The sequence below is a fragment of the Trichinella spiralis genome (assembly GCF_000181795.1).
Source record: "Trichinella spiralis strain ISS 195 chromosome Unknown Scfld5, whole genome shotgun sequence".
NCBI classification, from domain to species: Eukaryota; Metazoa; Nematoda; class Enoplea; order Trichinellida; family Trichinellidae; genus Trichinella; species Trichinella spiralis.
The window spans coordinates 2,738,868-2,762,764 of record NW_003526944.1 but is presented as its reverse complement, the minus strand read 5'-3'; the positions used below and the strand labels follow the sequence as shown (position 1 = coordinate 2,762,764).

Genomic DNA, 23,897 nt, shown 5'->3' with positions numbered 1-23,897 from the left:
AAGCCACACTGTATTCGACATCGTAAAATTGGCTGTTTACGAGACTTTTTATGTTTTCTTGTTTCTAAGATACGTGTAATAAGCTTGTCATTGTTTTTTCTTTCATTATATTTGTCTTTTATATCATTCATTTTCAAATGTGCCATCTTTGTTTATCGAAGAAAATTTATTATGCTTCTCACGATAAGTAACGTTTTTTTTTCAACTTTTGTTTGTCAAACGTATCTACCATTATCAGCGGAAGGTAGAACTATAATCATGCATACATTATTCACACTGTTTGCTTTTGTGCGCGACGATTCGCTTCACGTCCTTGTGTCATATGGCCGTAGTAACCTTGTTTACCAAAGTTGAACGTTCGCGCATTCGCTACTCTTCCGTTCACTTTTGTTATTGAACAATTTTCAGTTTCTAGCCGTCTTCATGAAGCTTTAAAATGTGACATTTTCTTGATCTCGTTGATGCAATGCTGACGATTTCAATTCTATAAAGTAAGCAGTTTATAAGTATTAACGTATTTGTAAATGTAAAATGTTTTTACTTTTTCAATAAGCCAAAAAATTATTTATTCGGATTTATAATTATAAATAGTGAGTTCTTATCATGTTTCATTTAAATATTGAATGTTTCCATGATTTGATGAAGTTTTTCTTTTTAGTGTTGGCTGATCACATGTTGCAACTTTCTTAAACAACAATATGGGTAATAACTTTTCGTTTGAATTCAAGAATACCAATTTGCCACCATCCGCCGAAGTATCTTCGTCTCAACGTACGATTTTGCAATAATATTACGTTTGTATACCCTGTTTAATCATATATTTACCACTCGAACGTTTCGTTAAGTTTGCAAACATTATCATAAATTTCATCTATTTGTCATTCTTGGCACGTTATCTTCAAATTTGATTGTTTTTTCAAAGTGAAATGTTGGATCTGAGCAATGTCTCTGGGCAGGGTTGTTCTTCACAAACGAACAATTTTCTTCATTTTACAGTATCCTAATTGTGCAATTAATGAAAATCAAGTTCACTACATCTAAATTTTAAATAAAGCTAATACAATGAAGAAAAATGCAAAATTGACCGTTGAAATTTCAGAATTCAGAAATGCAATCCGCGTGAGGAGAAAAATGAAACGAGATAAGAAATTGAAGTCGAAACTTTTCAAAGAAAGTTACCGGACATTTCGCCAGATGCTGTCATCGTGGTGCCTGCGCAATTTGCACTGCCTGATGGTGGAATTGGAGGCTTCTTGGGCGTTGAGGGAACTGACCGTGTCGGCGGACCTTTCCAGACCACAGGCGCCGTCGCTGCGCAATAGCCTGCTTCGGATGTACGAACAAGCAACGCTCACTGACGTTGTGCTGGTTTTCCAAGGGCGTCGGTTCGCGGTTCACCGGTGCATCGTCAGCCGGCGCAGCTTGTGGCTGCGTACGTTGCTACGTCAAGCTGAAAAAGCACATCCGACTACAATCGAGTTCCGCCTGCCTCCGGGATGTCAGATTCCGGACAGTCCCACGCCTCGAGTGGTTGATTCTTTTATACGATTTTTGTACACCGGCTACATTGACGAAAGGGATTTGTCGGCAGATGAAGCAGTACAATTGGCGTTGATGAAAATTTCACTGGGCGCGTCCAACGACTGGCATGGCGACATGTTCGACATGATCCGTCAGCCGAACGAGGATGCGGATTTGATTATTGTTTTTACAAGAGCTTCTTCTTCTTCGGCCGGTGGTGGTCCACAAGTGGAACCTGAATCCGCCGTTGGACAACAACAACAACAGTCTGGATCGAAGTCACGAGTTTCGCTATTGAAAAGCCAACGCAAAATGCCAAAGTGCCAATATTTGTGTCACAGTGTAATTCTGGCCTCCAGATCTGCGTTTTTCTTGTCATTGATCTCAAAAAGGAGAGCTGATTGCAGTGAACAAAGCGACCGAATAACCATTTGTTTAGATGAATCGGTAATACCACGTCAATATGCGCCCGTGGTTTTCGAAGCCCTTTATCTCGACAAAGTGGATCTGTCTTTGGTGAATAAAAAAGAAAATTCCAAAAATAAATAAAATTCATATTTAAAAAAATTTCAGGTTTCGCCGGGATCGTCACCGCCGTGCAGTTCGTTGAGTGAAGTGAAAGTGATCGCATCGGGCAAATGCCTAGCATCGCCACTTGAAGAAGCGACTGAAATTTACCAAATCGCTCGGTTTCTTGAATTTCCACTTCTAGCCCAAGGCAAGTGATTCGATTATCCGCATCGGTTCATTATATCCCGTAACTTTTGTTTTCCACAATCAACAGGATGCGAAGATCTCATTGCAAGTAAAGTCGACTTTGATTCCCTGTTGGCGTTGTACAACTGGTCATCAGAGTCGTACGGTTCAGCCTACGTCCGTCGATGTTGTGTAGCATTTCTTGCTGAACACTTGACCATCATTGCCAATAGTGCTGATCTTTTCGAATTGGACGAATCCATGCTGGTCGAAGCGTTAAAGCTCGACTTTGTTCAGGTAAATAAATAAACAAACATTCTTCTTGTAATGAATTTTGTTTGATTGTTCTGGTTCATTTTTTCTTATTATTGCATTATACAGGCCAGTGAATTGGAAATTCTGTCGGCTGTGATTCGATGGGGCGAACACCAGCTCATACGCCGCCTAGAAGAAAGAGGTTCTCTTTGGAAATCGAAAAAATGAAAGCAAAAAAATAGGAAAATCCAATTTTGATTTTTTAGAACCGAACGTCATTGCAGGCACAACGCATTCGATCAGTCGCAAAGGTTTGAAACGAAACGACCAATTCGACGCTGAACTGATGGAAATTCTCGTACGACTATTGCCACTGGTGCGCACAGATTTCATCCTGCCCAGAAACAGTCCGGTATTGTTTGCAACAAGTGCATGCAAATTGAAAATTTCATGTATACAATTTTTCTGCATTTAAATTGTGAAGGTACTGGTGAACGCGGTGAAGCGAAATTTGCTGAACATCAGCGATCAAGACGACAGCGATGATGCTGATCAAGCAGCTTCGTCTAGTCCAAACGATACCACCAGCAGTGACCAGCAGCCGACGACCAGCAGAGACGGGAGTGCCTGTGACAGACTCTGGTCTTGTGCTGGGATGAAATCTCGAATACCAACACAGCCGAGGGTATTTCTGCCATTTTACAAAGAAGTGAGGAGGTTGTTCATCAAAAAGGTGGCAGCTAGCCCGGATCAAATATTGTCTTTGATCAATCATGAGCCATCGTCGTCGGAAATGTCTCCCTGTACGGTAGACTTGTTGAAAGCTTGTCCAACACAATGGATGTCGTTGGATACGTCGAACGTTGGTGAAAAAGATGAAGTTTTCCGTACGTTTTCTCAATAGTTTTCTTGTCTCAGTTGGGTATATATGAAAAGTTTGAATTACTTTAGTTCCGGACGGTGCAACGTTGGAAACCATTCGACAGACAGTTGATCATCTGTTTCGCAACGATCCCGTGGTACGCAAAGCATTAGCCTGTGGTTGTAGCTATCATCGCGCATCGGCACTGGATCAGGTAATGAATGAATGAATCAGTGCTAATTTTTAAAAAGAAAAAGAAAATAACACTGTAACACAGTACTGACGATAATAATAACAATTTGGATTCGCAGGTTCGAATTCGTGTTATCAGAGAAAATGGATTGGATGATTCGGTGTTGGCGTTGTTGCGCATGCCAGATAAGTTCAGCGCAGTTTACCGGACATGCTTGCATGTCACCACTACGCCGACAAATCTGCCTGATGTGATGCCAAAATGTGACGACAAAAATTACACATGCACATGGCCATGTGAACGCTCAAGACGAAGCTATTCATTGCAAGGAATCTAGACAATAATAAAAATAAAAATAATAATAGTAATAATAATAATAATAATGCAGATCCTGGTGAACATTCAACAGGAATCGAAACTAACTGTTTTTTTCCATTTTGTTGTGCATTTTCTTTATCATTCGTAGAATTAGTATTTTTCATTTATTGCTTCCCGTTCATAATTTTCACAGTTTAAAAAATTTCCATAAATGAATAAAAATCATTTCTGTTCGAATGGGATTTTCATCCAAAACACGGAAACGTAGGATCAACTTCTCTAACCCAAGCCAAATAGCCGCCAATGACATCTTTGAAATTCCATCGGCAATCGTCATTCAATTTTTTGCGTAATTCTTGTACGGCCATTTGCGACTGATTTCCTCGATTACAAATTACAAAAACTAAAATTATCCAATATTTTCTTATTATCTTATTATATTCAGATAAAAACACTACTCATCAACAACAAGATTCTAATTAATAAATGTTAAAATAAAATTTTTTAAATAACAAATATTTTTCACATACCATCTTCTGGAAGCTGAATTAATTTTTCTTTCAATTCTGTTGAGCTGCCCCTAACTATGCTATCCAAAGGAAGATCTAAAATAACAGAACAAGTTTATAATGTCAAATTGAAAAAGGTTTTCTGCATAGCAAAATGTTACTGATGGCTGTTTCGAAATGAGCAATTTCGTATTGATGCGGAGGGCGACAATCAATGAACCAACATGCACCAGTGTTCATCAGGTGACCAATATGTTGTACAGTAACACGATCTTCTTCAGGCAAACAGGAAATTTGATGCGCCTAGTGATAAAGCAGAAAACACCAGCTTTACTTATTAAACTTGTACGAAAATAATACTAACAAAACTTACCAAATCACGTGCTTCCGTTTTACAAAATTCTTCATAATTTACAAGTTGAACAATTTTTGGATTTTCTCCACAGATCGCGCACTGCATATCTTTGCCTCGCAAACGTATAACTCGAAAAGTACCTGCGCGACCATCGTATAATAACATTTTCTTAGCATAGGAAGCTAGTCATAAAATTAATATTAATAACAATATAATACAATTTCAAATATCGCTTACGCTGCATTTCCACAACGATTTTGATAACTTCTTGTGCTTGTAAAGTTCCGATCAGTCCAGGCACTGTATTGCAAAAATTTGCTTTTATAAAACAAGTTTTTAAAAATAAATTACCAAATACCAGTTCCGAGTACTCCACTCTGCGAACAAGACGTAACAGCATGCGGAGGTGGAGGTTCAGCAAACAAACATCGATAACAAGGTCCATCACCATAATTATATACAGTCAATTGACCATCCCATCCCAACGCGCTTCCAGAGACCAGTGGCTTCTCCGCCAGTACACAAACGTCGTTCAACAAATATCTTGTTGGTACGTTGTCAGAACAATCACAAACGATATCGTAGAAACATACGATTTGCATTGCATTTTCACTACTGAACTTTTCGTTGTAAACAGTACATTCTATTCGAGAATTTAGTCTAAATTTCAAAAGAATAATCACGATGACAACTGAGATAAAAACAATAAAAGCCTTACGCGCGAATAGCAGAACGGATAGACTCAGCTTTGGATGTGCCAATTTCTTGTTGGTGATGCAATATTTGACGGTGTAAATTGCTCATTTCCACTACATCAAAGTCAACTATACCAATGCAACCTTACAAATATTAAAAAATGAAATAATAACAACGTTAGAAAACAATGTTTATAAAAATGAAGCAATGAATAAAATAAACAATGAATAAAAATCAGTAAAACAACTTACCAATACCAGCACCAGCTAGATAAATAGCACAGGGACACCCTAAACCGCCTGCACCAACAATTAAAACACGAGCTCCGTTCAACTTCATCTGACCTCAAATAATAAAATTTAAAATGTATACACATTTTTAACATAAATATTTATATAATAAATAATTTTATTTACATATTTTAAGTAAGCTAAACATGGAACATATTGGAATATAAACAAGCTAACCTTTCGCACCAATCTCTGGAAGAATTAGCTGCCTGCTGTAACGCTGGATTTCATCAAAGGACAATGTATGATTACTATGGTTCATAATGATGTAAACTTCTGTAAATTTAAAAATACACAATGGACAATTCAACTGCTAAATAAGAAAGATTACATCCACATACAAAAACGTTTGATAATAATAATATAATACTGTATATAAAAAACAACAGGAATTATTTTCTTACTATTAAGCCAATGATAAAATAAAATGACGAATGTCAAAAGGACGACGCGAATTTTTATTTAAAACTATCAGTTCTTACCATTATCAGCTAAGATGAAAATGCAAAGTCAGAAAATTCTATTGCAGCATGTTGTAACTTTGCATATGAAATTACTATAAAATTCAAATTAGAAAAAGCTTTAATCAATAACGAACAGTTTCATAACAAATGAGTAAACTTATTTCAGATTTATGAAAATTTTTACACAACTTATTTAACTTATAACAGACATCACCGCAGCCACTACGTCACAAAGGAAAATCCTAAGAATATTAAGAAAAATGTTTACTAGAAATATAGCAAAATTTACCGTTGGAATATTTCAAATTTAAAGTCAAATAACATTTATAAATAATAACAAATAACATTATTGACTTTGAGTCATGTTCTAAATTTTTTGCAGAAAAATATTCAAAATTTTAACCTGCAATCCGTACAGTATGAAGGATGTGATTTAATCTTTGAAGAAGAGCAGCACTGCCGCCGTGTGCGTAGGTATTCCACGTTCATTTTATATTCACCTTAATATTAATAAATTAGCAAATAGATAAATTATTAAATTAATTGTAGAAATATCTTATGTGAAATTTATAGATGCCTTTAACTACAAAAATAATAAATTATTAGAAGTGTGTATTATAACTTAAAATGAAATAATAAAGTATTAAAGAAAGCATTCAGTACGTGAATTATTGTATAATTCTATGAATAAAAGGTAAATAAGTTTAGTATTACGGAGGTTTATACATTTCAGGCTACCTTTTACTTTCTTACAGTTTACAGTGCTGTTTGTCATGCAGCACTCTGGCAGCTGGGCAATTCAAAGTTTGACAGCTTATGCAGATTCTGATGAAGATGAAATCAAAGGTAGTTCAACGAATGATGAATCTGATCAGACTTTTCTGAAAGAAAAGGTAAGCAATCTCTTATATATGTGAATGTTTGATGTGTGATCTTTGGTTATATATAAAACAAAATGCTTATTGATGAAAGTTATGTTACATTAGATAGAAAAATATTTAATAAAAGTATTTATTAAGTTAAAAAGAAATGAAATTCTCTTATGAAAATAAAAATAAATCATTTCTATGATATAAAGCAAGATGTTGTTTTGAAAAACGTTGACTTAAGCGATACGAATCAGCATTGCTGATCGCCAAAAATATTTTTCAAGATATTTGTTACATATAAATACATTATGCAGAGATGCTATATTTCGTGGAGAGTATTTTTTTTACAATATTGAGATACTGCAATATTGACATATAAAGTTATCAGTGTTAGTACGAATAAGGCACTGATTGTTATTCAGAACAGTATTTTTAACTTGCTTTATTTTCAATAAAAATATTATTTTAATTTAAAATGATGCGTTTACTTTGAACAAGCATTTGATGAATATTTAAGAAGCCCATTTTCGTACTGTATTATATTGACATTCAGGTTTGAATTATATATATATTTTTAAATACATTGTTTTGTTTTATATTAATTTTTTAATTTAGTAATTTACATTGAATTAAATACCATATAAAATCATAATAGTTGAGTGGCAAAATTTTGCTTATTCTTGAAGGTGAAACCACAGCATGATGAAGAACAAGAACCTAGGTCTTACGGACACAACACTCAATCCGTGTCATTGAAATTTTACGATTCTGATGGAGATAGTTCTAATATGGTTGAACCAACACCACCCCATCGTAGAACCGGATTTTCGGGATCATCTTCCCAAGCTTCTGCTTCACCTCCTTCCAAAGCTTGTAAGCTATTTAATAAATTTCGAAATCATTGTATAACTAACTACTCGTTTTTTTCCTCTAAAGCACATAGAGAATCTTCTACTGGGATGCTGGTAAATTATGATTTTGAAGAAGATGAAAATTTTGAAACTGAACAAACTGGATTAACAGAAATATTTTGTCGTGATGAAGAATATACATTGACAATACAAGCTTCAGAAAGTCCTGATGATATTCCTCCCATGGCACTTGCTGAAAATTTGAGCGATGAAAATATAGAGAGCGTTCAAGGAGAAGAAAAAGAGGAGGAGATGGAAGAAGGAGAGCAGCCTTTCGGTGGTAACATTTCATGAGAAAAAAAAATATTTACATTTACTGAAATTATTACTTTCAGATTTAGATGACTTGGCTGCCGTAGAAAAGGCATATTCGTGGAAAATTGATGACATGCTTCCACCATTAACTCAGAAGAAGTGTCCATCAGCTCTGAAAGTGAAACGACCATGGTGTAGTGTTTGCTGTTGTAAGAATTTTCAATTTTAGGAAACATTTGAGGAACTATTTCGACAAAAAGAAGAAGAAAATTTTGATTTCAATTCGACCGTTCAAAAAAGAACGGATTTTCGCAATCCGAGGTAAATTTTCAATACAAATATGTGCATATTATTAATTTTGTGTGATTATTGTTCAAGCATTTATGAAAAATTGGTAGATCACTTTGGATTGGACGAAAAGGGCTCAAATTTTCCATTGGTAAGCTTGCAATATTTTTTTATTTAAACTTTTACTGCGCATCAGCATGCGGTAATTTAAAAATTGTTATAAGTAAAATGCAATGGGAATGAAGCGAATTGATTGGAAAAATTGATTTGGTCTTGGCAAAGGTGTGCCTAGAGATTGTCGTGGGCTAGCAATAGTCGCTAGAGAACAGCCAAATTTCTTGACTGGAGACAATCCGACCATTTTCTGAGGAGATTTTCAGTATGAAATTAGACCATCTACCCAAGAGAATTTTCTGTTCGTGTTGAAACTTTATCATGCGATATATTTAAAACCTATACGCAAACTAAGCTTCAATTTAATTTTTAAGGTTAAGCACGTTAAACGTGTAATTAATATCTTTTAGCAAAATTTATTTGGCGTCACGTTACTATTTGTACAGATTATGATTTCCAATACTATGCAAACAGGATAATGAAGACTTTGCATTGAGGTAATATTCAGCGAAAATTGTTTCCGTTTCCCTCACCCATCGTTGATAATTTTATGAATGAAAAGTAAGTAGTACACCAAATTATGTGAAATGGCGCTGCAAATATGATAGGCAGAAAATTATTTCAAATATTTTTGCCAGTCTCATGTAAAACAAGATTAATTTTCGATCAGGAAAAACAGTTTTATTTTAGAATTTTTTTTTCAAAATTTCTAAAAGTAATTCCATATTTTAAAATGCTCTTTATTATTTCTAGGAATTTTTCGATCCGCATGGGTTCAACAAGAAGGATTTTTATGATCAAATTTGTAAGTTATCAACATTCAATTTATTTATTGTAATTAATTGATTTACTGTTCAGCGGCGGCACAGAAATTGTTGATGGATAATTTGGAAAAAGAAAAAAAGACACCCGATAGCAGTAATGCGACCGGTACTAGCAGCAATAAAGGAGAAAATAAATTGAGTTCGTGTTCTGATGCTTATTTGAATCAAATAGTCAACTAGCTAGATGTTTATTAGCTGTTTCAGTTCCTGAAAGAAGAAGGCAATCGAAATGGGACCGACCAGATACATCTTCCACTGATGAGAAACAAGCGGCTATAACCAAAGTAACTGATATTGTTATTCCGAAGAAGACTAGCGATACTAATATAAAAAAGAAGAAGAAAGAAAGTCGATGAAGCAAAAATTTTTTTTATATTTAGTAATTTTATTTATTATTGCATTTTTCTTTCACATTCATACACTCACACACGCATACATACATATATACGTACATACATATATGTATGCATGTATGTATGTATAATTATTTGTATAAGCTGTTTCTTTTGTTCAATTTGTATTTTAGAATTGTTTCAGTTAATTTTTTTTGTAAATAAAAACGGGTACTGTAAGCAGAAAAACAAAAAAGAGTCCAGTCTCGAGTGATGAGTTTGAAAAGTTTGAACTGGCCTCTGGCCACTAGTAATGTACGTCATCAAGAGTCAATTAAGGCATTGTATTCGGTTGGTTCGCATGCGAGAATCGATTTGTGGAACGTTGATCATCAGCCAACAATTTTCTCGTCGGATCATGACGCAGTCCGAATCGCGCAATTGGTTAGCCAATTAGCTTGACGCTTTAAAGTCGACAAGCTGGGTGCGGAACATTTTGAAGCATGAAGAACAACAGACAGAGACAGAAGTAACATTTTTCCAAAACACCAGCTTGGTCAAGCAAATTTATGGGTGGTTTAAGGAAAAAGCCTCTGGATGTTGTCTGAAATGTTAGATGAACAAAGAGAATAACTGTGTTTTTCCTGCTTTCTACAGACATGTTTCCCTTCGCTACTGATCATTCCAATTCACTGTCGTCGTTGAAAGTGAATTCAGACAATGCAAGAGCACGGTATTTGCATTTTATTTTCTTTACAATTTATCATTTTCTTTCATTTCTTCTTCATTTTACAACACTCGCAAGGACACACCGGTTGGCTTCATAACATTTTGCTATGCATGATTAAGCTAGGTAATTTTCAACGTATATATTCAATAAGGCTTAAGTCCAACTGGGGCGTATCGATCGCATACCTTTAGAATGAACGACTTCCCAACTAATAAAAAGTGAATTTTTTGAGCACAGCACGGGCAGAAAATTTAAATGCAGAAAACAGTTTAAAATAATAGTTTCAGTTGTCTCACTGTAATTCAACAACAAACTATACACACGCACACAAATATACGCCTTGCACAATTGTGACATTCATAAAGGACTTAATATGAAATTATAAATTAAGCAGAATTTCATTTTTTTCAAAAATTGTTCTAAATTCCGAAAGGAGGAAATTTCACATTTTGGACTAGTGTCAAATGTATTGTCTGGAAAATGCGTAACAACTCAGCGTTTCTAACAATTCTTTCCAACATCAAACATTGGTTTTCAATTGAAAAGAAACTGACGTGAAAAATGATTACTTTATTAGAGGCATTTTATCACACAGAATGGCGGCTTTTCACCGTCGTCCAGCTTTGTGGATGTGCATAAAAAAAGTGATTTCAAAATCGATCATCTGTGCCTGCCCCAAATACGAAGCTGGGAGCTGAAATTTTCAAAAATGACAAATATTTTTTGCGATTAACGCGCGCTATCGTGTTGTGGCTTCTTTTGCCTAGTCGATGATGATGATGATGGTCAATTTTCAACTGCGTAGGGATTATTCAGATGTTCAGCCGAAAAGGAGACAAGAAATGGAAATAAAAGGACAAAAATATATCCAATTTGGACAATAATGCGACATCGTCGCAACTGGGAACATGAACAGTACATTTATACTTTAAAAACCGATATCAACTTATTTGACAGTAATTGATAATTTCAGTTGTAAAAAATTAATATCAGATCAAGCTGAAGAATCAGGTGTGACGAACAGCTACCAATCACTGGACAATTATAAACATCTACAAAAGCCTTGATGCATAATAGTTACAATGAAAAAAACAACAACAAAACCTCGTACAATACCTTAACATCATTCATGATTATTTAATGATTACGTAATTTCAAAAATTACTTGAGATCCCGCAAAGTGCTAATTAATGCAGAAACTTCGTTGAAGACTAGCTTAAATTAACATGACAATTTGATAACAGAGTTGCTGTAGCTTAAAAAATGTTTCAAAATGAACATCATTGACTTTGAACGTAAAATGCACTGTGAAATATGAAACTATTGGAAATCAAAAAAGCTAATTTTCAAATTTGACTTGTTCATCAATACAGATCCACCAACAGACAACATTTAAACTATGCAAAATCATATACGTTCGCAAAAAACTGGTAAGAGTTTAAATCAAATGCACCTGAGATTGAGACGAAGTAATCGCTGAGATAAACTGTAATATCTCATTATGAAGATTTGAAAAGGATACTCGAAATATGTCTCAAATCAAATATGAAAATTACAAAACTAACTATTTTTCGATAATGAAAAGTAATGGTTACATGAAAAGAAAAACAACATAATTATAATCAATCATTCACTTATTCATTTGATTCAATTCAATTCAATTCAATTCAATTCTTCACTTCTTTGTCGTTAAATATACAAACCAGAACAAATAGCTTTTGAAAAGGATACAAAATTCAGATTTCAGAATAATAAATTTAGATAAGTATATATTAGTTTTTTTAACCTAAAAAATATCAATATCATGTATTTTGAATGTTCATTAAATAATTATTAGTCTGATATTGAATAACCGTCTTATTAAAAGCAAAAAAAGAAAAATCATCGCATAAATAATTCAAGCATTGAAATGAGGAGAATGAAATCTGATTTGCATATTTATGAAAGTCATGGTCAGTTGGATCAAAAAATGCGTAGGTGGCAGTAATCGATGCTAGAAAGAAATAGACGCACACAGAGATATAGAATGAGAGAGACCAATGGACTCTGCCGACACGGCTAATTGGTGACAGCGTTGTCAGAGAAAGCTAGAGTTCCAGCTAGTCAGAGTCAGAGTAATACATAAGCTATAGTTATAACTAATCTACTACGCTGACGGCCAAAGAGAACAAGACCTGCAACGCATAGGTTATTCAGTTAACACATAATAATGTATAAATTTCTGTGCATAATATTTAAATTTATTGCTTTCAGTCGATTCAACATTTCAATTGTGTTTAATTGCTCTGAGCTACGTTGGATAATTATAGGTCGATGTCACAACCGCCACAGGTGCTGGCGCTAGATACCGAGCAACTGCGTCTGCAAACCGCTGGAAAAGAGCCCAACAAAAACCAACTATCACCCTGTTCCCCAACAGTAAAGAGTGGACCACAGAAAAGTGGAAGGCGATCAGAGAAACAAACTTCTCCAGCAAGGCAAACGCATACAACAAAATTAACAACTCCAGCAGTAACTACATCAGTTAGTTCGAGTAATTTGCAAGAACTGAGGTACTCGTCACTGTCGGTCCGACTGAACTTGACCATTCACCAGCGGAACCTGCTAGCTCAAAGTTGGCCCAAAGTCCAGCTAATGAATCGGATTCAAGGTGGCGACGCATTTTTTCGAAAATTCTGCGAAAAAAGTCCCACTGGATGGGTAAGCGATGAAACAAAAAAAACTCTATTTTTTTATTAATCTATTTGTTCCGGGGTTTGTACCTGAGACAACAACAGTAATGACCACTCGGACTACGATAACGATGAACCCAAATCACCAACATCATAAACAACAACAGCAACAAAATACGCTACTTGATATGGAAGCGAAATATCAAGCAAACGCTACTGTCAGTGAGTGGATTTGCACTGATCACAGGCGAAACTTGTCATAAGTAAACACATTTGCATAATTGCTTCATTAGAGCAACAGGCTGCGCAGTTGAATTGAATTCAGCCAGCTATCCAGCTGTACAATAAACACCAACAGCAAAACCAATTGCGTCCATGCCACGCCTTCGACACATTCAATACCACCAGCAACAACAACTGCTGGCAGCTTTATTAATTGGATAACAATTTTCATATTGGAATATTACTGACAATTGTCATTCGAGTGAATTCAAATTTTCAAGCTGCTGAAAATTTGTCTTCTAACATTCATTTCAATCATTCGGCGTCCATGCAACGGTCCTTGGTTACGGGAAAACGAAAAATTACAACCAATTATCCAATTAATTATACCATATAAATGGATAACTGCCACTCGATAACTAGGTAAACTTTGCCCATGGTTTCAAATGATAATAATTTCCACCATTAATTTTTTTACCAAAAATAAATTACCTAATTATTTAAAAAAATATAATATTTCCTTGAAAAAATTACCCATTTTCATTTGTAAAAATCGATTGATCACACAGAGTCATTAACGATCTTTGATGGCTGTGCTAATATTTGCTTAATGTTGGAAATATTCGTGACCACAACAATTCAGCCGGTACTAAGGAATGTAATAACTGAGTGATGGTGACCCTTTTGGAACAGTTTATCACAAATATCCTTGCCACGCAAATATATGAAAGTTTGGAATGCAACTTATATGTTGAAATGTATTATAAATTTGTGAAATATTCAATCTTCAACTACATCAATAGAAATAACATATACTGCCCTGTATACATCGTATATTGTCCAACACCAGTGATGAATTCTAATTTAGGCAATGTTCGAAAAAGCAAAAGTGGTCGAACGATTCGCTAAAGGTCCAGCAAATACCGGGGTCATGCGTCGGCATGAGCAACTGTTGACCGATTTGATTGGCCAAGCTGTGGAAAAAATCAACGAGCCCAGTGAACCATTCCTCCAAACTTGCTACAATTACGGCGCAGCCCATGCAAACATAAGCGTTGGTTTTATGGAAGATTGCATCTGGGAACAGCTAGCAGAAGCGGTACTCGATCGGATCAACATGGTCGGCCTTGTACGCAAGCACCGAGATCTTTCCAAAGCTTGGACTCTACTTGTTACTGTAATTGTGGAAAAAATCAAAGACGGTTACTTACAACGGCACAAACAACACAGCCGAGAGGCTGCAAAACGGGAAACCGTTCGTCGTGAATCTAGCTTTTAGTTTTGCTTTCAACTACCCCCCCCCATCTGTATATTATTGTATGTATATATATAAATTTATAAACACATATGCAGAAATTGAAATAAGAAGAAGAATGCATAACTTGTACAGTCATGTATGAATGTATGTACCTGGTGAACCCTACATCATAACCTGTGAAAGAAAACGAAAGAAATAAATACTGGAGTAAATATGCAACAAAATGATACAGTTTTTCAAACTTTGCGCTTGAAATTTCCATTCACCTCAACCAAATCATCAGATTAGCCGCAGAAAGCCGTAATTTATTGATTGAAAAGTAAAAATTTCTCGCCAAAGTAATTAAAGCATGGCCAACAGAACGTGGAAGACCAAAAGCTTGAAAGTTTCAATGGTCATCGACGTTTCACAGATCTGCAAAACCCCCAACTCGTTAGCACCAGCTGCCAACGAGTAAAATTTTAAATAAAATTGTTCAAGTAAAATCAATTGCCGAAATAAAATTCTTCTACAGGATATGCAATCATTTACCACAGTGTTGCTAACATTTACAAGTGAGAAAAAAGAAAACGACGAAAACAACCAACAACACATCCCTCCACCAGCTAATGTTTTCCCGCCAATACTGGGGACATTGGAGGAAGAAAGCAAAGCAAGTACAAAACAATTTCAAAAATGTAATAATAAGCTTACGACAGACAATGAAGGCTTTGTTCCTTCACACAAAATGTTGCAAATCAACAATCCAAATTGACGAGAAGTTAAAGATGACGTGCAATTGCTGCCCTAATCTTGCGAAACATTTCCAACATTTGGCTCAAGTTATGGCTAAAATTATGCAAAATACATTGAAAAATTGAATAAAGTGTTCTTTAGTCAGTATGAAAAATTTTTTCCAATACAGAAGACCAAAAAGCGATACATTATAAAGTTATATCATCTTATTCGATACTTTAAATATTATTTCTTGATAGAGTTGCATAGAAAGAAACAAATAAATATTGTAATATTGAATATTTATTAATTACATTTACAATGACCTGTTCATAATTAACTTCATTGAACATACATGCATTAAATAATTACTGATGGTCATTTTTGAAAAAGAAGCAATCGAGTAAAAACAATAATCTTAAACTTGAAGTATATAAAGTCTACTTACATCATCAAAAGCATCGGACCAAGAAGTTCTTTCGTAATGCATACATGGTTTACGTAGGCTCGAGTGTAATTTTTGCAAGTGTAACAAGAGCAATTTTTACACAGCGGTTCAAAATCTTGAGCGTAGCTTTAAGATAATCAAAGTAAACAGAAGCAAATCAACAAGGCGTCGAATTGATAAATAAAATTTACATACCAAGGATCGTTCATGCGCATTAACTGATATTCGGCATTGTAAGGGTAATTGTCATCGACGACTAATGCCTCTTGTTTTTCTGTTATTAAATGGACGTAAGAAGTGTCGAAAAGATCAATCCCGGCTTGAGTCAAACGCCAAATTTGCTTTGGATCCAATGAACCGGGAAAGAAACGAATTCTCTCAGTGGGCAAGTGTTCCTAGCATAAAAAAAGAAACAAAATATATAAATTCAGTTACATTTCTATTTTCCAACTTGACCAACCACCAAAAAATATATTAATGACATCTTGAATTGTTTCACAATATACTGAACTTACTATGTGTTCAGAAGTAAACTTTCCCCGATAGCATTTTAAACTTGTAAAATTGCCAAAACTTTAGTCATTAACCATCAGAACTTATTCAACTTTATAGCAAACTTATTTATAAATAATAATAATAATACTTACGAAACAGCTTTTCAATATTGGAATGACCGAACCGACTGACAAAGCAGACAAATCACCAAAATTGTGGAATCCTTCGAAAGAATAGCCTAAAATCATAATATTAACAAAAGCGTAATTTTAATGAGAGAAAAGAAAACAAATTATAAACCGTCAACGGATAAAGATGAAAGCTGTTTACAGCATCGAATTCGTTCCGCCTGATCATATCCACCGACAACTGTACAAAACAATTGTTCGTTGCTCTAAAATATGAAAAAAAATTCTCTTCAAAATCACAGCAAAAGATTATTCGAAATACACAAGCAAGTTGATAATAAAAATAATTAAATAATTTTTAAATAATTCTGTGAACAAGATTTCATTTCGCAAAGAAATATGAAAAGCTAATTCAATCCGCCACTTTGCAGATGCACTGGTTTGAAAATTTGAATTCTTTGCCATAGACGTGCGATAAAGTTGTCAGCACGTTTGAAGCGGCTATTTCATTCGACGATTACATTATAAACAGCTTTAAATTGTTAATCAAGTCTATTAAAGAAAGAACAGCATTGGCACTGATAATGAGCCGGGACACAATGGGTAAAAAATTCAAAATTTCAAATCAGGTCACGATAAAAAAAACCTGCACATCTTCACATTATATAACAACAAAATACGGTACTTCAAGAAAAGTGAAAAGCATACATTTCGTAACCAAAAAAATATTAATAAATACAACAGAGAAATACAAGCTTGATATAAACAATAAATAAATAAATAAATAAATAAATAAATAAAACCAGGAATACCTGCTTGGCATATTCTGCACAAGCGCGCGAAAAGAATACAGTCCGATCGACGGATTTGTTGAGTCGTTTTTTGGACGCATCAATCGGATTGTCCGAATCGGAGATGGCTTGAAAACAGTCCGCCTGGAATGCGTGCAAAATTCTGCGGAACAACTGAGGATCAAGCTAAAATTTATCAAATACAAACAAATGAATAAACACTGGAAAAATAATTAATTAGCCAACGCCAAGTAGCTGTAGTAAGTACTTTGTGCCTGCCAGCTCGACCGAAAACCGACGCACTAGTTGCGCAGTTGTAGCCTGAACGCAGGGTCTGAGCCGGATCGTTTACAGTCAACAGCAACATCGACTCATCCTAGGATAAAGCGACAATACAAAATGCAGGGGCAATTATTGAAATAAGCACATACCGGCAAGCCGACAAATCTTTTCAAACCGCCTTTGAACTGCTCAACCGCCGACCAAGAGTCAATTCTTGAAAATTGTCGTACGGTACGATTACGGTAGAAGAATGATGGGTAAAAAGTGGGAAAAAAGTTTCACTTACAATGTGGATAAGGGTATTTGCAAGATCACGTCATTCCAGTGGAACAATTCCACGAGACGTACGACGTCGTGCAAGAGATGCGGAACGTGGCCGCCGATGGTGTAAATGCAACAGCAGGGCGTTTGAACTGCGGTACCGGCGCCACGGCACCAGTCGACAATGCCGGCAAGCCGACCGAAGCCATCGGCCATTCCTGTGATTTTCAACTTCATCTTCCAAATTTTCAAAAAGCTGTAAAGGGGTACAATCCGATTAACCAAATGCCACACAATCACTCACAACAGTGGAATATTTTCGTCTGTTCACGTACTTTCAAACACACAAGTTCAAACGAAACTCAGAACACCACTCGAAACAACTTTTACTAACCAATCGAAATTTACAAATTCAAAAATACATCACTACCGTCTACTGTAATAGATTTCAAGTTGAAAAAATTTTTTTTTCGTAATTTCTTCCTTGTCTTCGCTGGTTTTGTCCATTTTGGTTGAAACGAAACGAAAAATTTTCGTTCCTATGCACGTTGATAAACAAAAATCTATAACATCATATCAAAATATTGTTCTTTTGACGAGAAATTCTTTTTATATTGTTCATTTATCTTATACAATTATCAACAATGTCACTCATCAAAATTTTGTTGTACAAACTTCATACACTTAGTTGTGCACGAAAAAAAGACAATTTTTTTCGATTAAACGTCAACCATACGAAATCTTTTTCGTCATTGGTTCTATGAAAAACTCAAATAATGCTAAAAGTTGATTATGCAATATGAAAAACTGACTGCTAATAAATAATAACAAAAGAAACAAAAAATCATACTCTTGCTAAATAGATTGCTATTTGCCATTATTAGTGAATAAATCTTCAAAGATTTTAAAATTTTAAAAACCAACTTTACGGTAGTTATGTTCCAGGATTCGTCTGAAAAAGTAAAAGTACAAACCAAGAGAAAAATGAAACGAGTTGAATACATTTTATTGTTGTTATTATTATTAAAAAAATTCTTTCATCAAGAAATATGTCCAATAATTAAAATACCTTGCAATAATTTCATTTGCCTGATGAAATGAATGAACGTACGAACGAATGAATTACTCAGCTACAGTTTCCAATATTGAATGAAATATGTCATTTTTGAATGATTTTTAACGCTTGTCATCAGAAAATATAAATCCTACAACAGAAGATAAAATAATACCAATCTAGTTTATTGAAAATTTCAAAGTTCAGATTTGCTTCTTTCCTCATTTTTTGTTGGATCTTTTTCTGCTTTCATGTACAGTATTCGTAGTAGCATTATTATTATTATTATTAGTTCGATTGGCTGTTCCACCGAATGAATTGAAATTACTGACGAAAGCTTGCTTCATGCCTGCGTTAACTGCCATGCCCGAAAAGGGAACTAAAATCTAAAGAAACCAAAACAGATTAACTAACAATTCCATCAGCTTTCCAAATAGAGAAAAGACAATAAAAATATGATAATCTTGCGTACATTCTGCCACAAATTGTCAGCCAGTTCGTCGATGCTTTGTGAAATTTCGCGCAAATTTCCAGTGGATCTGAAAATTTGTTGTTTTCGTCAGTCAATTGTTGTAACGTTGGAAAATTAAAAAATTAACAAATAAAAAAATCAGCGAGACAACAACAATCACCTCGAATAGCACCAAGTGATGACGGTGATGAAAATCAAACCAACCGCCGTGCTGCATAACGATGCGAAACAACTCAAACCAGTGAAAAGAAACGCTTGTTGGAAAATGTACAAAACGGCTAAAGTGATGATCATCGCTATCGGGGTTCTGAACGAGCTGAACAACTGCTTTCCGTTGTTCACTTTCTGGTAACTGTCAAAGCATTCCTCGATGTCGGCTTCGAGTTTTTCCAGGAAAACTTTGCTGAACAATTCGCCGCCCATTTTGCGTGTTTTCTTGAACTGTTCAATTGCGACTTTTCTATTCTCTGCATGTTCAGCTTCCAGCATAGCAGAAGATAAATACGGTGTGTCGCCACCGCATTTTTCTTCCATTCCCCGGCAATATGTAGCCCGACAACAGGAAACTGCTGCCAAATTGTTCGCCTCTGCAGTTGCCTAAAACAACCTATACATTACATACATGCATATATGGACAAGCAGAAATGTTTGCACATTTTCGTTTCACTTTAACTAATTTCAAATGTACAAAATCTAATCTTGAAAATCAGAACATTTCATACTGTAGCTTCCAACTGAATAAAAACAACACTTGCCAGTAGCATCGATTTCGGTTCGGGAAGATCTTCACCTTCGAATATTTTCATATACGCACGAAAGTATTCTAACAATTCCCGACATGTGACCGTTCGACCTCCAATCTCTTTTAAGACCACATTTTGCGGAGATAATACATACGGGACAAACTGCTTCAATTGGTCAATAAACTGCGGTTCTATTTCTGAAATTCAATTATTTATTAAAAAAAAACAAAAACCAATTTTATAATCATTAAAACAAAAAATGAAACAAACCAGACAGCTGTCCTCTGAACGTTGGGTGAAGTAGCAACACGGCAGGCAAGGTGAGAGCATCCAAAAACACTTCACGTCCTGCAAAACAAGCACGGGATGTGTCATATCGCAACTGTTGCACGTTTCTCGTGCTGATATTTTAGATACCTGGGAAATATATGCAAACACTTTCACTCTCGTACACGTAGTAATCGAAATCTAGAAATGCGTACCTTCTAATCTCCTTTTGCAACATCCGTTTCTCCTCCGACAAATCCCGTACTCTTGCTTCATATGGGAAAACTCTCAAATCGCGCACCAAAAAATACAACTCTAAAACACAAATACACCCTATAATTGTCATTTGTTTCAAAAAGTTTCAACAGTTCACCTGAAATGGGCTTTGAATCTTCATCCATCAATGCAAGGCGCCCATACTCAGTAAACAAATGCAAATGTTGCAGATCATCTTCCTGTATGTTTTGCGATAAATTGTAAATCTAAAAAATTATTGCAATTCATTTATTATAGTCAAAATAATTTCAAAAGATAGCAAAAACTAACTTGTACAGAACTCAGCATAGTTGATAAAGCAAAAATTGTCGCACAGTCTTTAACAGTCGACTGACTATCAAAAGCTCCTTGAGTATCCATCAATAAGATGACAATCTAAACATAAATTACAATATGATTCATTAGAAAAAATGAATTCGTGATTGCAATTACTTCTTCTTTGCTGTCAGGGAGTTCGATAATAAACGGTTTACTCCAAAGCAGCAAACCGGATGTATCTCGTTCGGCACCACCTCGCCAGCTAAACCCTTCCAAAGTAGAATTTCGATCCCCTAGCCAGTCCGAATTCTATAATTATTTTCATCAAGTAATATTAAAAATCGACATAATGTAAAAATTTACTTCCGCCTTGAGATATTTTAGGAAAAAGTTAACATGAACGACTTTCCCGCCGAAACGTCCTGCGACAGAAATGACCGCAACTTCTGTCAGCTATTCCAGGATTTAAAAGCAGCTTCTCCAGCACGGTATCATTAAGAACAAAACAATGCTCCACTTTGTCAACACCAATCACCTGAAGCGGATAATCACCATCTTTGCAGGAAATAAAATTTTCCTCTAACATGTCTTTGCACCGAACGTCAGATGATGTCAGAGGGCTGACATCAACAGTCGATTTCAATGAAAAATCATCAGCGGTATCAAAAACGCTAGTGTTAGAAGCAATCATTTCAGAATCTAAAATAAATTTTCAAAATGAAATAAACTAAACCAGCATTTACAATAAATCTTGCACGTCATCAGTAAAGGACAAAAACAAAGATAACGTGAAATAAACAAAGCGTCTACATAAACATTAGTATACATTGTACAAATTTCAGTGAAGATCAACGTTAACTGATGATTAACAAACGGGTCATAATTTAAGTACAATTTTTGTAATTTTTATTCACGACCAACACTGCACTTGTAAATACACAAAAATGGGAAATTGATATAGCAGGACTTTACAGTCTACTTAAAAATATGCAAGTTCAATAAAAGTAATTTTCAAAAAAATATATTTAGAAATTAAATATAATAATTCTGCGCTTTAAATTATTGTTAAATAGAATTATTTAATAATTTTTTTATTAATTAAAATGAAAATATTGGTTCAAAGAACTTGACAGCATGAGATATTATTTCTAAATAAATAAATGTATTATTAAAGATCATATCGTGTTTGTTTAATTAGATGAACTTGCGCGAAAACTTGTGAACTGCAAACTTTACAACATTCATAGAACAAATGCTTCAAAAATTAGAAAGAAAAATATGCATAAATTTTGTTTATTTTCACGTTGCGTACAAAATATAACAACAATGTAACTAATTTCAGAGCAATTACGCACGAAATTGCAGCATCGAAACAAGCAAGTGTGCTTTTAACATAATTTGAAAAATAATTATTAAACAAAAGAGCGAGAAAAAAGACAACTGCTTCCGTTTATTTGCATCAAAAAAGGTGAAAGTGGGGGGAGGGGGGAATAGCGCCTCGTAATGGATGATAAATTTTTCATCTGCTATCTCCAGTTGTACTGTTTTCAGGTGATTCAGTTTGTATGAAAGGATTCGTATTGAGTGACGATTTATCCAATGAGTTCCATTTCACTTCAAACGGATCCTCAGTTGAACAAGCCGGCACTTTCGAGCTGCTAAGACGATTTTCGTGCAATTCTTCGTGCGGTCGAACCGACCTGCTCAAATCATCATTACAATTGGGCGACATACTGCTCACACGAGATACATTCGACAGGGTTGGAGAACCGGCAATAGCTGCACTATTCTACAAATCAGCACATCATACAAATTATATTTATATATATATATGTACAATTTTTCATAAATAACAAAATAATAAACCTTGGCATTTTCAGCTTCACGTTGCTCTCGTATTGCTTTCGCTTGTTCAGCGATCGTTTCTAACCATTCCTGACCTTTGGAGCGTGGCTGCAACGTTCTGTATTGCCTGAAATCAGGCTGCGAAATTGACGTCTGCATAGAAGTTGTCGATTTTGTCGACATCGTTTCACTGATTGGTTCAGCAAGCCAACTGGAAAGCTGAAAAAAATAAAAAAAGAACTAATAAAACAAAAAAATATTACGATAATAAAGATAATTAAAGTACAGCTTTATTCAAATTAATTAAATTGTTAAAACCAGTAATTAATTATATAGCAAGTTTACCACCGTGTCAAATTTGTTCAATGTCTCTGCTGTAGTCGTCGTTGATGCTGCAGTGCAAGCAGCGGTGAAATCTTGTGATTCTTCTTCAGCAATCGGCTTATTGGAAATATCTGTTTCAAAAAACAAATAAACATAAATATATTTGAATATAATGTTTTGTGGTTTTTTCTTCACCAGAGGAAAAATATGGCAAGTCTGTTGGCGTCAGAGTGCTTGTTGTTAATCGAAGACTGTTGAACCGTCGAAATGAACCGGTGTCGAGTGGACTAGATGCAAGCAAACGTACGGAGCTTTGCCTTTCAAAAAGTGATCGGTTAGGTTGAGGTCTTGCAATTGCATGCGGACAATTGACCACTTTAATCGGAGGTGGTTCTGAAACAAGCAAAAACAGCATACAAATATAAATACCAATGTACTACGGGGGGGTTATAAAAAACATAAGTGATAAATCAAAAAATTCACTCATACCAGTTGGCTTGAAATTCTGAGGATCATACAAACGGTCCCTTAAGGAAAGATATCGAAAATTGTGCCGTGGAAATGCTGTTTTACCATCCGAAATTGCACCGGCAGGTGTGATGATGCTCGCGGCCACTGCCGTTGTACTGCTTTTGCTTATACTGTCAGTGCAAGCGGTCGAAGTTCCACCATTAAGCAATTGCTGTGACGTCGTAGACGTGCCTGTGAAATTCCCACCGCTGGCAGTTGTACTGCTGCTCGACACCTTCTGCACGTTAGACAATTCTCGATCACGTTTTTGTTTTCGTTCTAAACAAACCGCAAATGCGCATCCAACCACTTCTCAAGCGCTCACCCTGAAAAAAATTATTACAAAGCTCCACAATCCTATATAATAATCACTTTATAATTTGTAAAAAAATATA

The 23,897-nt window shown here is 35.1% G+C and overlaps 9 protein-coding genes across 9 annotated transcripts; 5 read left to right on the top strand and 4 right to left on the bottom strand.

Annotated features, from left to right (window-relative positions):
• Positions 1-1,131: 1,131 nt before the first annotated feature.
• Tsp_04286 (putative BTB/POZ domain protein) lies at positions 1,132-3,864 on the top strand. Its single transcript, XM_003375053.1, has 8 exons — positions 1,132-2,037; positions 2,095-2,243; positions 2,328-2,514; positions 2,599-2,674; positions 2,739-2,884; positions 2,957-3,359; positions 3,424-3,548; positions 3,646-3,864. The coding sequence occupies exons 1-8, from the start codon at positions 1,132-1,134 to the stop codon at positions 3,862-3,864; spliced, it is 2,211 nt and encodes a 736-aa protein (XP_003375101.1).
• Positions 3,865-4,090: 226 nt separating this feature from the next.
• Tsp_04285 (molybdenum cofactor synthesis protein 3) lies at positions 4,091-6,648 on the bottom strand. Its single transcript, XM_003375052.1, has 11 exons — positions 6,563-6,648; positions 6,358-6,401; positions 5,873-5,971; positions 5,657-5,749; positions 5,428-5,548; positions 5,068-5,369; positions 4,947-5,009; positions 4,728-4,891; positions 4,516-4,657; positions 4,376-4,450; positions 4,091-4,248 (listed from the first exon to the last, which is right to left on the bottom strand). The coding sequence occupies exons 1-11, from the start codon at positions 6,646-6,648 to the stop codon at positions 4,091-4,093; spliced, it is 1,347 nt and encodes a 448-aa protein (XP_003375100.1).
• A 284-nt stretch (positions 6,649-6,932) lies between these two features.
• Positions 6,933-9,776, top strand: Tsp_04284 (conserved hypothetical protein). The gene is made up of 7 exons (XM_003375051.1): positions 6,933-7,052; positions 7,715-8,219; positions 8,275-8,403; positions 8,593-8,633; positions 9,350-9,401; positions 9,455-9,526; positions 9,625-9,776. Exons 1-7 carry the CDS (start codon positions 6,933-6,935, stop codon positions 9,774-9,776), a joined length of 1,071 nt encoding a protein of 356 aa, XP_003375099.1.
• Positions 9,777-10,025: 249 nt separating this feature from the next.
• Positions 10,026-10,368, top strand: Tsp_04283 (hypothetical protein). The gene is made up of 2 exons (XM_003375050.1): positions 10,026-10,196; positions 10,225-10,368. Exons 1-2 carry the CDS (start codon positions 10,026-10,028, stop codon positions 10,366-10,368), a joined length of 315 nt encoding a protein of 104 aa, XP_003375098.1.
• Positions 10,369-12,795: 2,427 nt separating this feature from the next.
• On the top strand, positions 12,796-14,655 carry Tsp_04282 (putative globin). The gene is made up of 2 exons (XM_003375049.1): positions 12,796-13,182; positions 14,245-14,655. Exons 1-2 carry the CDS (start codon positions 12,796-12,798, stop codon positions 14,653-14,655), a joined length of 798 nt encoding a protein of 265 aa, XP_003375097.1.
• A 328-nt stretch (positions 14,656-14,983) lies between these two features.
• Positions 14,984-15,388, top strand: Tsp_04281 (hypothetical protein). Its single transcript, XM_003375048.1, has 2 exons — positions 14,984-15,087; positions 15,115-15,388. Exons 1-2 carry the CDS (start codon positions 14,984-14,986, stop codon positions 15,386-15,388), a joined length of 378 nt encoding a protein of 125 aa, XP_003375096.1.
• Positions 15,389-15,395: 7 nt separating this feature from the next.
• Tsp_04280 (queuine tRNA-ribosyltransferase domain-containing protein 1) lies at positions 15,396-17,990 on the bottom strand. Its single transcript, XM_003375047.1, has 9 exons — positions 17,779-17,990; positions 17,642-17,705; positions 17,479-17,586; positions 17,232-17,396; positions 16,592-16,685; positions 16,444-16,529; positions 15,959-16,191; positions 15,797-15,922; positions 15,396-15,462 (listed from the first exon to the last, which is right to left on the bottom strand). Exons 1-9 carry the CDS (start codon positions 17,988-17,990, stop codon positions 15,396-15,398), a joined length of 1,155 nt encoding a protein of 384 aa, XP_003375095.1.
• A 1,038-nt stretch (positions 17,991-19,028) lies between these two features.
• Tsp_04279 (atlastin-1) lies at positions 19,029-21,704 on the bottom strand. Its single transcript, XM_003375046.1, is given in 12 exon segments — positions 19,029-19,193; positions 19,280-19,346; positions 19,440-19,876; positions 20,002-20,219; positions 20,293-20,423; positions 20,505-20,622; positions 20,663-20,771; positions 20,836-20,940; positions 20,998-21,132; positions 21,187-21,245; positions 21,262-21,522; positions 21,698-21,704. 12 exon segments carry the CDS (start codon positions 21,702-21,704, stop codon positions 19,029-19,031), a joined length of 1,812 nt encoding a protein of 603 aa, XP_003375094.1.
• A 638-nt stretch (positions 21,705-22,342) lies between these two features.
• Tsp_04278 (NUMB phenylalanine-rich region family protein) lies at positions 22,343-23,828 on the bottom strand (the record flags this gene model as incomplete). The annotated part of the gene is given in 6 exon segments (XM_003375045.1): positions 22,343-22,602; positions 22,710-22,887; positions 23,014-23,123; positions 23,188-23,385; positions 23,566-23,781; positions 23,792-23,828. Coding segments are annotated over 6 exon segments (999 nt in total), but the record flags the coding sequence as incomplete, so codon positions are not given.
• Between the last annotated feature and the right edge of the window lie 69 nt (positions 23,829-23,897).